Below are 14,537 nucleotides of genomic sequence, written 5' to 3'. Positions count from 1 at the left end.
ATTTTCACCACTTTAGTTTTCTCTCTATGTATATTTATTATATACATGTATATATATATTAATAAAAAAAACTTATATTTCCTTTCAATTTTATTTTAATATTTTTAAAACAATACTTATAAATTTTATTATAAAAAAATTTTCAAAAAATTGCTGCCAACTCTTTTTTAAAATATTTTATATAAAATATTTTTCGTAACAAATTTTATAAAAAATACTTGCAAATTTTATAATTTTATAAAAAATAATTATCTACAAAAAAATTACTTGTCAGTTAAAATTTTTAAAAAAAATAGCAAGAAAAAGTCTTTTCATATAAATTTTTTTAACAAATTTACAAAAAAAAAATTCAATATAAAATTTTTTAGTACTGATAGGAACTTTATTTTACAGCGATAAACTCCCTTTTATCCCTTTTGCGTTCATATTAGTTGTATCGATCATTCAACATATTTTTGTTGAAAAAAAATTGATGATGATGCTTCTACCAATTCTACTGAGATTTGGTATATTGAAATCACTTTTAAAATGCAACCAATTGTCTTTATTATTTCAAACAAAAGAAAACGGAAAATGCTAATAAGTGCAAAACTAATTTTCTACTCATCAGCATCAACCGTTTAAATAAATCCTCTTGTAACTTTTTTTTTTATTACTAAAAATTTTCATATTACACAAGATTTTTTTTTACAAATTTCTTAAACAAATTTGTAAGAAATTATTTTTTTCGAACATTTTTTATAAGAATATAAGCAGTAACTTCAAATTCAGAGGTTAAGCGTACTCTAGCAACTTTACATAAGGCAGAGTTTGGTTTTTTGAGTGTAATAATGGAAAAGTTGACAGATAAGTCACCCTTATTGCCACTCTACAGAATCGTACACGAGATTTTCACTTCATATGGCTCCTCGTTCAAGTTTTTTTTAAGTCATTGGATCCGTTTCCTAGTTCGGTTCGAGAATCTCTCCCCTTCTTCTATTCCGTTCCGAAGAGTAACTAGGACCAATTCAGTCACATTTTCATGTTCCAATTGGCGATTTTTTTCTGACATTTTTTATAAGAATCTGAACTGACAGGTAATTTCTTTATGAGTAATTATTTCTATCAAAATTATAAAATTTACAAGTATTTTCTACAAAATTTGTTGCGAAAAGTGTTTTATATAAATTATTTTGCAAAAAAATTGGTAGCAATTTCTTACAAATTTTTTTTCACAACAAAATATGTAAGTATTTCCTACAAAAAAAATTTTAAAACAAAATTAACAAGAAATATAAATTTTTTTAGTAGTGATTCTAGTAGTATTAACCAGAAAAATAATTTTTTAACAACTAAATTTTAAATTTTACCTTTTTACTTCTTATTTCAAAATGACTTAACGAGGAGTTTGGTTTGAAGTCCTTTGAAAATGAAGATGGACTGATAATATGGGGTAGACAGAGGCTATTTATTGAACATTACTTGTTCTCTCTAAGAAGGAATAACATATTAGAGAGCTTTTGTCATGATTGGTAGAAGAAGGTAACACCTTGATAGACTCTTTGGGCATGGTAACACAATTCTAGTAGAAATTAACCATCTTAGTTTTTTATCGTATGGACTATGATACTTTGACAAACTTTTTTTTAATAAAGTTTGATAAAGCTTTTTTTTTCAAGTCATACCAAACATTTCTCTTTTATTTTTAAGCCACACCAAACATTTTTTTCATCCAATGAGGTACTGCCATGTCAACATTGTCAAAAGTTCGTCGAAAAAATTGTAAAAAAATAATTTTCCTTATCATATATAGTGGGGTGACGTTGAAAGGATAGACTAATGGTGTTCATTCCACATGACTCTTAATTGTTTGTGATTCTAGGATATTACAAAACACCAAGAAGAGTTTGTTCACCTTAAAGAGAACATGTTCTATAAAATCACTAGTATTGAAAATGGAAAAGTTGCTAGATGAAGTCAAGTATGTTCTTAATGAACACCTATCAAGAGATTGAATCGTTTCCATTGTTTCCTACCAAATGATGAAGAATAGAAAATGGAGATGAAGATTTGTTATCTTGAACTATAAATTCAAAAATAGTTCTACTGAAATATACCTAAAGAGAAATTCTTTCACAAAGCAAAAGCTTTCATTCAATAAAATGAGTCTTAATAAATCAATCTCGTTACATATCTCGTTATATGTTAGATATTTGCGAAAAAAACATACAATTTATTTTATACTCAGATATTTTTCTTTTTCTTTTTTTAATTTTAAATAAAATATTTTAAGATAATTCTTCAGAATATAAACTCAAAAAATTAATTTAGAACATAATTTGTTAAACCCCTTAATTACAAAACCATCTTTCCTCTTTCTCTCTAAACAATCAGAAACATAAGCTTCCACTCTCCCTCTCTGCTATCAGTTCTTCCCTCCTGTTTCTACTAGTCCCTTAATTCCCTCACCAATTCCTTATGTTCTGTGACCAGATTCTGCAAGATCAGACTCAGCTGGACCCTCTGGTGCTTCGTCCCTCAGTTCCCTTCCTCCTCGATAGGTTCTGTTTTTCCATTTTAATTCAATTCCATCTAGAACCCATCTGTTCATCCCTGAATTCTGAGTTATTTATGAAATCCCCTCTTCTCTGTGCCTTGGTGATGAAATTCTAGGTTAATTTGAGACCTCTGCCTCCTTGGTGCCCATTTCAAATTCCACCAAGCTCAATCTTAGCAAAAGAGGTAAGGGAAGCCAACCTTCGATCAAATTTTGAGTAATTAGGTTCCTTGTATGTTTGGATGAGATGATCCTTAGTTTAATTTCCTTTTTGAACTGCTTGTGATGTGTAATTGGATTGTGGTGTGGATTTCGTAACATTGCATGTGAAGAACAGTGTGGAAAACCTGATAATTTTGCCTAGGCGAGTGGCTCTCGCCTAAGCGAAAGTATCAGGAAGTCGCCTCTGATTGTTACGCGAGGTCTCGCCTAGGCGAGCTGGGGTCGCCTGAGCGAGACATCTTCTCGTCTAAGCGAACCAGCCTGGCCTGAGCGAGAACTCGCTCAGGTGTTCGAGTTGCCCACTGTAAGGGGTCTCGCCCAGACGGGGGTAGTTCGTCTAAGCGAGACTACTTCCTAGCCTAGGAGAGATTCGCTAGCTTAGGCGAATTTCACTGCAGGGTTATGTTTTCTTCTCTATTCTAAATGAATGATAGTTGTATGGATTGAGAAAAGATGATGTTTGCTTACAATATGTTGGATGATGATGATGTGTAGTGTATGCATATAATTGTATGAGGAAAGTGGGTGAAATGAGAATTGTGAAGGGATGAGATGAACTAGGATTTCATGGGAATTCCTAGGAAAAGTACTTAGTGTGTGTAAACATTTAAGGACTCAGTTTTGGTTAGCATCCTGACGCTCCAATAATCCATTGAGACTCATGTAGGGTGTGATGGGTTATGTCGTGAGGAGTAGCAGGAGGTCCTAGTCTATGGACCCAATCAGTTATAGACGCAAAGGGGACTTACCTTGGGAGTGGTTGGGTGATAACCCCTTGAGCCTAAACTCTGCAGAGTTTAGGAACCTTCACAGGTGCAAGCTACCAAGAAATCCAATTTGTTTACATAATCCGGATATTGAGTTAGAGTCGAGTACTTGTGTGTCTTGTAATAGTGACTTGATTTAATTATGATGTGTGTAAAATTGTTTGTTATTTTATTTATGTAAAATTCACTTCTTATTATATGAGTTGTTAGCTTACCCTTTTTGCCTGGCATGTTTTTCCTTGAACGTCTTCTTTTGCGATGACCACCTACGACTTGGTGTGAGCAGAGAAGAATTTAGGTGATGGTACTCCTCCCTCGGACCGGACCTGACCTGTGATTCCTGGTGTTCTTTTGTTTTCGAACTTATGTTTTTAGAAGAAAGCATTTTGGGATGTATAAATTATATTCTCCTTAAGTTTGCTTTAGAGAATAGTACAACGGTTTAAAACAGGTTGTTTTAGGATGATTGTATTAAACTCTTGAACGACTTTTCTGACTATCTGCTTTGCCTTATCATAATATGATATTTTGTTTAGTAGCTTGAAAGACTATTAAACGGGATATTACATAATTCAAATAAATTTCATAGTAATATAATAATGCAAATAAATTTAATCTTAATAAAAATAATTAAAATAATTAAAAAAATTAATCATTTTAGAAAATAACTTTATTTTCAGACGTTTAACCAAAAACTATAGACATAGAAAATTAAATTTTAAACTAATATTTCTTGCATCAATACTATTATTTTGATAATTGTTCCACCAATAAACGATAATTAAAACATTAAAATTTGTATATATTAAAGATATCAATTTAGTATTGATATTTTTTTTTCTTTGAACTTTCATCATTGTTATTGTAAAATAATTTTTGAATAAAACAATAGAATTCCAAAAATTGATTATACAATTTAAAGAAAAATACATGTTGATTGTACAGAGGTGTCAATTATAACGATGTATTCTTTCTACTCATAAAATAGAAACTAACTTGAAACAACTGCAGAGAATTTCATGAAAGAAACTTGCACAGAAGCATTTCAGGTTCTCTGATCAGCAGTAGATATGATTTTAGGATGATGAGAGAGAACATAGATTAACACCACGCAACCATATTGAAAGTTTTGCCATGGAATAGTAAAATTTGAATACAATGATGAAATCATTTGAAGGTTCAAATGGATATTGAAAACACCTTTGCAAGCATGCCATAATTATTTTTCATTCCGTTGCAAACTCTATCTTTATGTCCTGAATTGTGACAGGTCCACCGTATTTTGGCACCAACGTCACCACAATGGTATCATCATCTTCAGCTTCCAAGTCTTCTAACAATTCCGTCATTGCCAGTTTAAGACAGGATTTAGCCTTCTTGTTTCTGTGCATATGAGTATGTGGCACACTCACAAAGCTTCCTGCAAACTCAGTATTGGTTGGGTTGATCTCCTTTTCATCATCGTCGTTGATAAACACATCAAACTTCAAATCTTTTTCCATATCAAACTCAATTCCGTCAATCACCAACACTTCTTCCTCTTCTTCCTTCTCCTCCTCGCTCCTCGACACCTTTGGCCTCTTCACAACACTGCTTACCTTTGAATTCAAAGTAAGAGGAAACGTTACACTCGTAGCCTCTCCAAAACTTTTCTTAGCTTTAGCTATAGGTATAGGAATTCTGGGCTTAGGCCTCTGGTCGAGCCATGGAGTTTCAACACCTTGGTAAACATACCCCAACTTTGTCGTGTCAAGTGAATCTTTCACCGTTACACGCACAAGGTTCTTGTTCTCATCATAGAAATAAAAGCTAGATGTGAGCCAATCATTATCTTTGAAATTCACTCTCTTCTTACCTGGTAATGTTCTCCATATGTTCCACATTCTATCGACGTTGGCATGGTGAGCATAGAAAAGGGGGTCTCTTGCAGCTGAATAGAAGACTCCCAAGTCCTCAAGGTGAGGCTGTCTCGTATCACCAGCCCAAACGTGAACTGGAGTATGAGGAACTCTCTCTAAGGACCCAGGACACCCAGGTTCACCACCACCACGATAAGAGGTTCCTAGGAAGAGCGATGGTGTCCCAGACGAGACAACACTTTTATACATTGTAGCGAGGTTATTAGAGATTTGCTGTTTTGGATTTAGACAGACTTGATCGTTTTTGTTGTAGTCTAGGTTTACAAGAGTTGGTGGTTGATGATAAATATTCCGGCGAGGGTCATATAGAGGGGAGTTTGTATCTGTGAAAATGGAAGGGATTACCATGCCACCGTAAGGGTTGTCCCAGTTCCAATATGGAATAGAAAAATCTGGGTCATTAATCAAGCTTCCCAGTATTCTCTCATAGAAATAAAGGTACATACGATGGAAAGGGAAGAATAGCCAGGATTTGTGGACTTGGTAGTCAATTTTAGGGAACCCAGCTTGGTGATAGGCATCATTGCAGTAAGCACAGTGGATATTAGCTTGTTGGATGAAACTACGAGGGTCATCAGGAGGAAGGGCTCTCATCTTACACAGAGCTTCCTTATACTTGGCTATGTTGGTATCATCCATTAACTGAGCAGCATATCTAACCCTAGGGGTTCTTCTGGTTGGTGGAAGCGTGAAATCTATGATGGTGGAAGATTGTGGAGGGCAACAATTGGTGCATTCTACATCTGCTGGTAACTTTGGTAGGCCACAACTTTTGATGTCAGGGGAAGTTGGAAGAGCAATGGCGAAAGGATTGTCTGCAAGAGTGGAAGCACCGTACAGTCCTCCAAACCCAATCAGAACGTTCCTCCTATTGTGTGATGCTTTTGGTTCTTCATTTGGTACATCGTGGTTGGTGTGGCATGAGACTTTGCAGAGATGGTGGCGTTTTGGTTTGCGATGTTTGGTGAGGTGTGGGAAGGAAGAAGAAGATGATGAAGAAAGGGGAATGGGGAGTGATGTAACAGAGATCCAAGACATGATGTTGATCTTTTTGTGACTCCAACTCATCTACCTCATACCCCTTTTTATGCTCACTCACACTGCAACACCCTTGCTCTTGCCCAAATAAGAAAAGGGATCACATCAATTAATAACTCCAAAACCAAGGCTGTGTTCACTTGAAGGAGAGGGATTGAGAGAGAGAGTGAGTGGAAGGGTTTGAATTGATTTAAGAGTGAAATTTGTGTTGTTTTTTTTAAGGGATTTAGAAGTGATGGTGAGTGAATTTGAAAGTAAAGTTTGTGAGAGTTTGAAAAAGATTTGATTGATGTGATAGATTAAAAAATATGTTTTAGTAAAAGTAATAATTAAATTACCATTTAGCCCTCAGAATGCATGGCACGTGATACAGATATGAAGGGTAAAAATGTAAAAGTTACAGCAATTCCTCTCATATCCGCGCATAATAGGCGAGATACCAAAATTCGTCTATCTCTCGTTTCTTCGCTCTCACTTCTGCATGCATTTCTTCAAACGAACACGGCAGGCTGCCTATTATCTTCGCTCACAAATCTACTCACCTTCAAACGAACACAGGCCAAATGTTTTTCTTTTCTGAGAGGATATTCAAGGTTAAAACAATAGATATAAATTTACCATTTTATTATTATATTATTTATTATTATCTAATCTCATCTTTAAAAATAAATTTTGTAAAATTAAATTAACCTTGTAATTCTCTTCTTAATATATTAAACCATGACGAAGAAATGACCGACATCAAAAATAATATAAGCATAAAATTGTTAAGTGAATAATGTTTTTTGTTTTACATATCACCACATACTTAAAACCTTATCCTCTTCCGAAGAATATTCGTTTCAAATAATTTATTGTGTGTCTGATATGTAAAGACAACATTTAATATTAAAATTCTTACACGTGAAATAACTTGATACACACATATATAATAATTTTATTGACCATTGAAATGTTGAAATACTTTGTAACGTAGAACAATAATAATTATACAACTATTTTACATAATCTTCGTCGACATTAATTTCAAATATCCACGTTATATACAACTATTGAAATCTTTTATCCAAATTTAAGTTTATGCTTTTTATTTCTAATAAAATTATAATTTCCATTTTCCCTATACAATTACTTTTATTATATTGTAAATTTTTTAAATTTGTATATTACTTACAATTAAATTTTAATTTTTAAATGTTAGTTCTAATTTTATAAAATAATGTTTTATAATTAATCATCTTTCAATTTTAATTTATAGTCATTTTTATCTAATTTTAAGCTTAATTAAAATTTGATATTTTTAATTGAGTTTTTATTAAAAAAATATTATATTGAATACCATATTTTCATTAACTTGATCTTATTAATTATGTACAATATCTCAGAAGGTAACTAATTCTTTATCTTTCAAAATACAAACATATTAATAAATGAATTTGACCGAGAAAAAAGGAGTAATACAAACATATTAATAAATGAATTTGACCGAGAAAAAAGGAGTGAGATAATTTCAACAATAAAATACTTAAATATAAAATATAAAATACTTTTAACAGTCAGTAAAATAAAATATTTTAATAGAACTCGATTGAGAAAAACTAAACTTTATTTTTATTTAATAGATTATTTTCAAAATCAAAACTTTTTTAAAAAAAATTGAACTTCATTCTATAATCAATTAAAAAGTTTTTGGACAGTTTTCTTAAAAATAATTCAAAAAATAGAAATGTTGAAAAATCAAGCTGGCTTCGAATGATAAATCACAATCTCAATCAATCGATCCAAAATGTAATTATTGCATTTTTCTCTACATGATTCATAGTCAAAACAACAATGTCCTATTCATCATAGTGTGTGGAATAAAATGTATTTGTTTATATAAAAATCGCATAATACAATTTATTATCATGCTAAATGATGTGGCATTGTTTATACAAATATTATATCTCAAAAAATTTGTTTTCACAGCGACAGAAATTGAGAACATGTTTTTAAGTATTAAAGTGTGGTAACAAATGTAGGACTTTACAAAAATAAGTTAAAGTACTTACGTTAACCTTAAGATTGAGATTAAGTAGAATGCTTAAATTTAAATGGAATTGTAAGACTCATAAAATTAAGATAAATAATTCATTTATGTAATAATATATCCTCCAATAAAATTATGCATTATTTAAAAATTATTTTTATAAAATATATATTTTAAAAATTATCATAAATGTGAGATTAAATTAACAAAAATACTCATATTAAATAAATATTTCTCTCAACGAATTTCACGTTGTTAGGTGTGAAGTCTGGGTCTTTAGAAAATAGCCGATGATGTTTCCTTTTCTCTATGTAACATTATTTGTCTTTGTCATTTATTACAAGTTGTCGGTTCTTATTTTTTAAAACCAAATAGCTACAATTTTAATCTCTATGTAAATATTTTTTATAAAGGGTCTCAAATACATAAATACATAAAAAATGAAATATATAAAAAGAAAAATAAGATGTAGCGATATCTTTGTTATTAATTTATGAGGTGTTAACTAGCCAGAGAGAATGGGGAACAGTACAGAACGAGTGGCCATAGACACTACAAAAAAAAACCATTCAATCTAAAATAATAATATTTTATTTCTATTTATTTTCAATTTACAAATTTAATATATGTTATTATATTATTAAAAGAGTTGTCAACTGTATTAATTTTTCTAGAAGCAAACAATTATTTTTCAATACATGAAAAAGCAAAGTGATTTAAAACAACACTTAAATAAGGTAGTTTCTTCCTTGCACCTCCATAAGTTTTTTTTTCTGCATTTTTATATAAAAAAATGTCTATTTTGTTGCATTTAGACAACAAGCATCTGTCTGAAACAAGAACCTACCAAAAGGCAAAGGAAAAACCATGCAATGTTATGATAGATAGAGAAAGAGAGCGCATTGTAAGAAAGAAGAGTGGAGAAATTTTAACAAAAATAGCTAAATTTTAAAAAAAATAAATATATAGGTAAATTATGTTTTTTTTTTGTTTCCGTATAAATAGGTAAATAGATATAAAAAGTTGTACTTTCAAACAGATCATTTCTGTATTTAGATAAAAATCTTGTTTTAAGTACATTATTTTTGTTTTTTTTTTTCTATTTTTGTTGTTTTTAGTGTAGTGGTAGAATGTGCTTTGATTCATGATTTCTGTATTCTGTTTTTTTTTTTTATCTTTATATTGTTTTAATAAAGTGGTACTTCATTAGTAGGACTTTACTTTTTTTAAGTCTTTTAATTATTTGATTAATAATAAAGAGTTAAATATTAATTTATTATCATATATTTTTCAAATATATGTATATATGAATAAAAATCACCTATAAGTTTTAAAAATCAAATTAGCTAAAAAGTCTTAAAATATGTTTTTATAATAAAGTGGGACTGCTAACAAAAACTAAAAGTATGTATTTCAAAATATGACTTATTTTTTATTGTTTTAAAAACGTATTTAAGTAATATGATTTCTTTATTCTGAAGTCAATTTTTTATGTATGATTTATTTGTATTATTATTTTAAAAATTTATATATTACGATCAATTTGAATAAAATAATAAAAAACCCGATTTTTTTAGTCATAGAGATTCTACTTTTATAATTTTAAAATAATAATAATTTAGAAATTTGATGTAATATTACAAATTATATGTCTCAACCTAAATCGCGACGGGACGGTGACTAAGGGATAAATAGTTGAAAAACAGAGTTTGAAGTCGTCACCATAGTTTATTCTGGAAAATTACTCGGGAATCAGTTACGTGTAGAGAAGGTACTAGCACCCTATAACGTCTGTCTGTCCTAAGACGGTACCTTTAATTAAATATGCAAAATAGATGTGATTTTTATAAATGTTTATTTTCCCCAGAAATAAAACTAAAAGTGTATAAAAGAAACAAAAAAAAAATATATATATATATATATATATATATATTTTAACTTTTGGACCTGGTGAGAATTAATCTCGATCCTATGTATTTCCATTTAAAATGAAAAATCAGAGACCACGTAGTTCTAGACAAAAGATTATTTACAAAACACTTTTGAAATATTTTGGATTTTTGGAAAATGAACCCGACAAGGATTAACCTCAGTCCTACGTATTTCCATTAATAATGGAGAATCAGGGATCACGTAGTTCGTTGGAAAACGTTTGTCGGTAGAAAACTTTTGTAGGAAATATTTGTGAGGAGAAAAGATTTTAATTTTTAGTTTAACATTTTGTAAAAAAGATATTTCCAATAATTTTAAAATAACCAAATTAGAAGTATATGTAAGGTGATTTTAAAATATGAAAATAATTTGATTAGAGACGTATATAAAGTAATTTAAAATATTAAAATAACCAAATTGGAAGTACATCCGAAGTAGAATAACCAAATTAGAAGTGTATCTGAAGTAGTTTAGAAATATTAAAATAATCAAATTGGAAATACATCCAAAATAATTAAAAATATTAGATTAACCAAATTAGAAGTGCATCTAAAATAGTTTAAAAATATTGAAAATAACCAAATTAGAAGTACATCTAAATGGTCTAAAATTTTGAAATAATAAGATTGGAAGTACATCCAAAATTATTTAGAATATTAAAATATATTAAAAAAACATTCAAAACAATTTTAAACAATTTTAAAATAAACTTAAAAATATATGTGAAAAACGTTATTGGCATTATTACTCTAAAATAGAATTGTTATTATTTTGTTTTAATAAAAGTTAGTGCATACTTAAAAGATATGAATAGCTAAAAAAGATATGAATAGCTAAACATAAGAAAAGGTAGAAGTATGATTAAAATAAAAAAAAACTTAACTTGAAAATGATAATATGAATTACGAATCATAAGAAAGGTAAAAGTATGAATAAAAGCTTAACTTGAAAAATAACTTGAAAATGATAGTGTAAATATGGTTTGTGACTCATAAAGCATGAGAGTGCAACCAACAGAAATTAGTTATAAAACGTGGAGTGCGCATAGTAGAACTTGGTGTATGAAGTACAATTAATTAATTTAATGTGTGGTGCATGTAAAGAAAACGCGGGTGAAATCAGTAAAAACCCAATAAACAGATAAGCAAATAAACCAGACAAAAAATAAGTAGAAAGCAAAAAATGACAGAATATTAAAAGGAGTGCAAACAGTAAAGAGGAATAACAACTTGAAACAACTGCAGAGGAATAACAAGAAAGAAACTTGCACACAAGCATTTCAGCTTCTCTGCTCAGCAGTAGATATGATTTTAGGATGACGAGAAAGAACATAGATTAACACCGCGCTGCCATATTGAAAGTTTTGCCATGGAATAGTAAAATTTGAATACAATGTTGAAACCATTTGAAGGTTCAAATGGATATTGAAAACACCTTTTCAAGCATGCCATAATTATTTTTCATTCCGTTGCAAACTCTATCTTTATGTCCTGAATTGTGACAGGTCCACCGTATTTTGGCACCAACGTCACCACAATGGTATCATCATCTTCAGCGTCCAAGTCTTCTAACAAATCCGTTATTCCCAGTCTAAGACAGGTTTTGACCTTCTTGTTGCTCTGCATAGAATGTGACACACTCACAAAGCTTCCTGCAAACTCACTATTGCCTGGTTTGATCTCCTTTTCATCTTCGTCGTTGATAAACACATCAAACTTCAAAGCTTTTTCCATATCAAACTCAATTCCGTCAATCACCAACACTTCTTCCTCTTCTTCCTTCTCCTCCGTGCTCCTCGACAGCTTTGGCCTCTTCACAACAGTGGTTACCTTTGAATTCAAAGTCAGAGGAAACGTTACACTCGTAGCCTCAGCGGCTCGTGCTGCACTAACTCCAAAACTTTCTGCAAATGACACCTTCTTCTTAGCTTTAGCGTTAGATTTAGGTTTTCTGGGCTTAGGCTTCTCGCCGAGCCATGGAATTTCAACATCTTTGTAAACATACCCCAACTTTTTCGTGTCACATGAATCTTTCACCTTTACACGCACAAGGTTCTTGTTCTCATCATAGAAATAAAAGATAGATTCCAGCCAATCCTTATCTGTGAAATCCCTTCTCTTCCCACGTGGTAATGTTTTCCATATGTTCCACATTCTATCGACGTTGGCATGGTGAGCATAGAAAAGAGGATCTCTTCCAGCTGAATAGAAGTTTCCCAAGTCCTCAAGGTTAGGCTGTCTCGCATCACCAGTCCAAATGTGAACTGGAGTATGAGGAACATTCTCTAAGGACCCAGCACCCCCAGGAGTACCACCAGCACGATAAGGGTTTCCTAGGAAGAGCGATGGGAGTTTCCCACACGAGACAACATTTTTATACATTGTAGCGAGGTTATTAGAGATTTGTTGTTCTGGATTTTGACGCACGTCTTCGTCTAGGTCGTAGTTTAGGTTTATAAGAGTTGGTGGTTGATGAACAACATTCCTGCGAGGGTCATATAGAGGGGAGTTTGTATCTGTGAAAATGGAAGGGATTACCATGCCACCGTAAGGGTTGTCCCAGTTCCAATATGGAATAGAAAAATCTGGGTCATTAATCAAGCTTCCCAGTATTCTCTCATAGAAATAAAGGTACCAACGATGGAAAGGGAAGAATAGCCAGGAATCGTGGACTTTGTAGTCAATTTTAGGGAACCCAACTTGGTGATAGGCATCATTGCAGTAAGCACAGTGGACATTAGCTTGTTGGGTGAAACTACGAGGGTCATCAGGAGGAAGGGCTTTCATCTTACTCAGAGCTTTCTTATACTTGGCTACGTAGGTATCATCCACATACTGAGCAGCTGGTCTAACCCTAGGGGTTCTTCTGGGTCGTGGAAACTTGAAATCTATGATGTTTGAATATTTTGGAGGGCAACATTTGGTGGGTGGTACACCTTCTGGTAACTCTGGTAGGCCACAACCTTTCAAGTCAGGGGAAGTTGGAGCAGCAATGGCGAAAGGATTGTCTGCAAGAGTGGAGGCACCGTACAGTCCTCCAAACCCAATCAGAACGTTCCTCCTATTGTGTGATGCTTTTGGTTCTTCATTTGGTACATCGTGGTTGGTGTGGCATGAGACTTTGCAGAGATGGTGGCGTTTTGGTTTGCGATGTTTGGTGAGGTGTGGGAAGGAAGAAGAAGATGATGAAGAAAGGGGAATGGGGAGTGATGTAACAGAGATCCAAGACATGATGTTGATCTTTTTGTGACTCCAACTCATCTACCTTGTACCCCTTTTATGGTCACACCAACAACCTTCTCTTGCCGACAAAAGGGATGATTAAGATATTTTCCCAACCATAAAGTAAACTAAAAATATTTTGATGATGTTAGAGTTATATGTATTTATTCATTATATTCCCAAATTCTATTTAAAATTTTGAAAATAGATAATAACTACGTATAAATTAAGTCTTCCTTTCTAAAATAAAAAAAGAACAGAAACAAATTATTTAAAAATATCACGAAATAAATAGGAACAATAAATTTGTTCTTCTTCCTCGAAGACATAATTACTATGGTACATGTATATTCCCATCTTATCACCATGTTTATCCGACATGTCTATTCCCATCTTATCATCATAGTTATCTATGCTTGAAAAAATATATACCACAAATATCAATTAAATAGTTTTATGCTGATAAAAGATATTAAATAGTTCTATTTTAAATTATCTAAAATGTGTTACCGTAATTATAAGAAAATTGGTGGAAAAAATGTTATATTTGTACAGCTTGTTTGAGGAGAAAAATACAATGATGACAGTTATTTTTGCTTGATCGAACAAAAATATTTTCTTTCTAAGTTCTCATGTGAAATGGGGGGAAATTATCTCTATTTTTTTTCTTTAATTTTAAAAAGCTTATGATACCTAGATGTTATGAATAATTTATAGGTTAAAACTATTTTATTAAAAAGATACATTTTATAACTGTTATACAATATTTTATATAATTCATTTATTTACTTTTACCTTGTTTCTCACTATCTAGCTAACATACTTTATTATTATTATTATTATTCATGTTTCTTTGGTCTATATTTTTTTTAT

The 14,537-nt window shown here is 31.3% G+C and overlaps 2 protein-coding genes across 2 annotated transcripts; both read right to left on the bottom strand.

The window, feature by feature from the left end:
* Window positions 1-4,416: 4,416 nt before the first annotated feature.
* LOC114178845 (polyphenol oxidase, chloroplastic-like) lies at window positions 4,417-6,527 on the bottom strand. The gene has a single exon (XM_028064965.1). It carries the CDS (start codon window positions 6,510-6,512, stop codon window positions 4,752-4,754), a length of 1,761 nt encoding a protein of 586 aa, XP_027920766.1. The 5' UTR covers window positions 6,513-6,527; the 3' UTR covers window positions 4,417-4,751.
* A 5,129-nt stretch (window positions 6,528-11,656) lies between these two features.
* Window positions 11,657-13,703, bottom strand: LOC114178844 (polyphenol oxidase, chloroplastic-like). Its single transcript, XM_028064964.1, has one exon. It carries the CDS (start codon window positions 13,701-13,703, stop codon window positions 11,904-11,906), a length of 1,800 nt encoding a protein of 599 aa, XP_027920765.1. The 3' UTR covers window positions 11,657-11,903.
* Between the last annotated feature and the right edge of the window lie 834 nt (window positions 13,704-14,537).

Source organism: Vigna unguiculata, chromosome 3, assembly GCF_004118075.2.
Source record: "Vigna unguiculata cultivar IT97K-499-35 chromosome 3, ASM411807v1, whole genome shotgun sequence".
Classification (NCBI taxonomy): domain Eukaryota; kingdom Viridiplantae; phylum Streptophyta; class Magnoliopsida; order Fabales; family Fabaceae; genus Vigna; species Vigna unguiculata.
The sequence above is the reverse complement of the archived record's forward strand: the minus strand, read 5'-3'. Positions and strand labels throughout refer to the sequence as shown.

Excerpts from the sequence above, each read along its gene's own strand:
- LOC114178845 (XM_028064965.1), bottom strand. The coding sequence starts at position 6,512 with ATGAGTTGGAGTCACAAAAAGATCAACATCATGTCTTGGATCTCTGTT.
- LOC114178844 (XM_028064964.1), bottom strand. The coding sequence starts at position 13,703 with ATGAGTTGGAGTCACAAAAAGATCAACATCATGTCTTGGATCTCTGTT.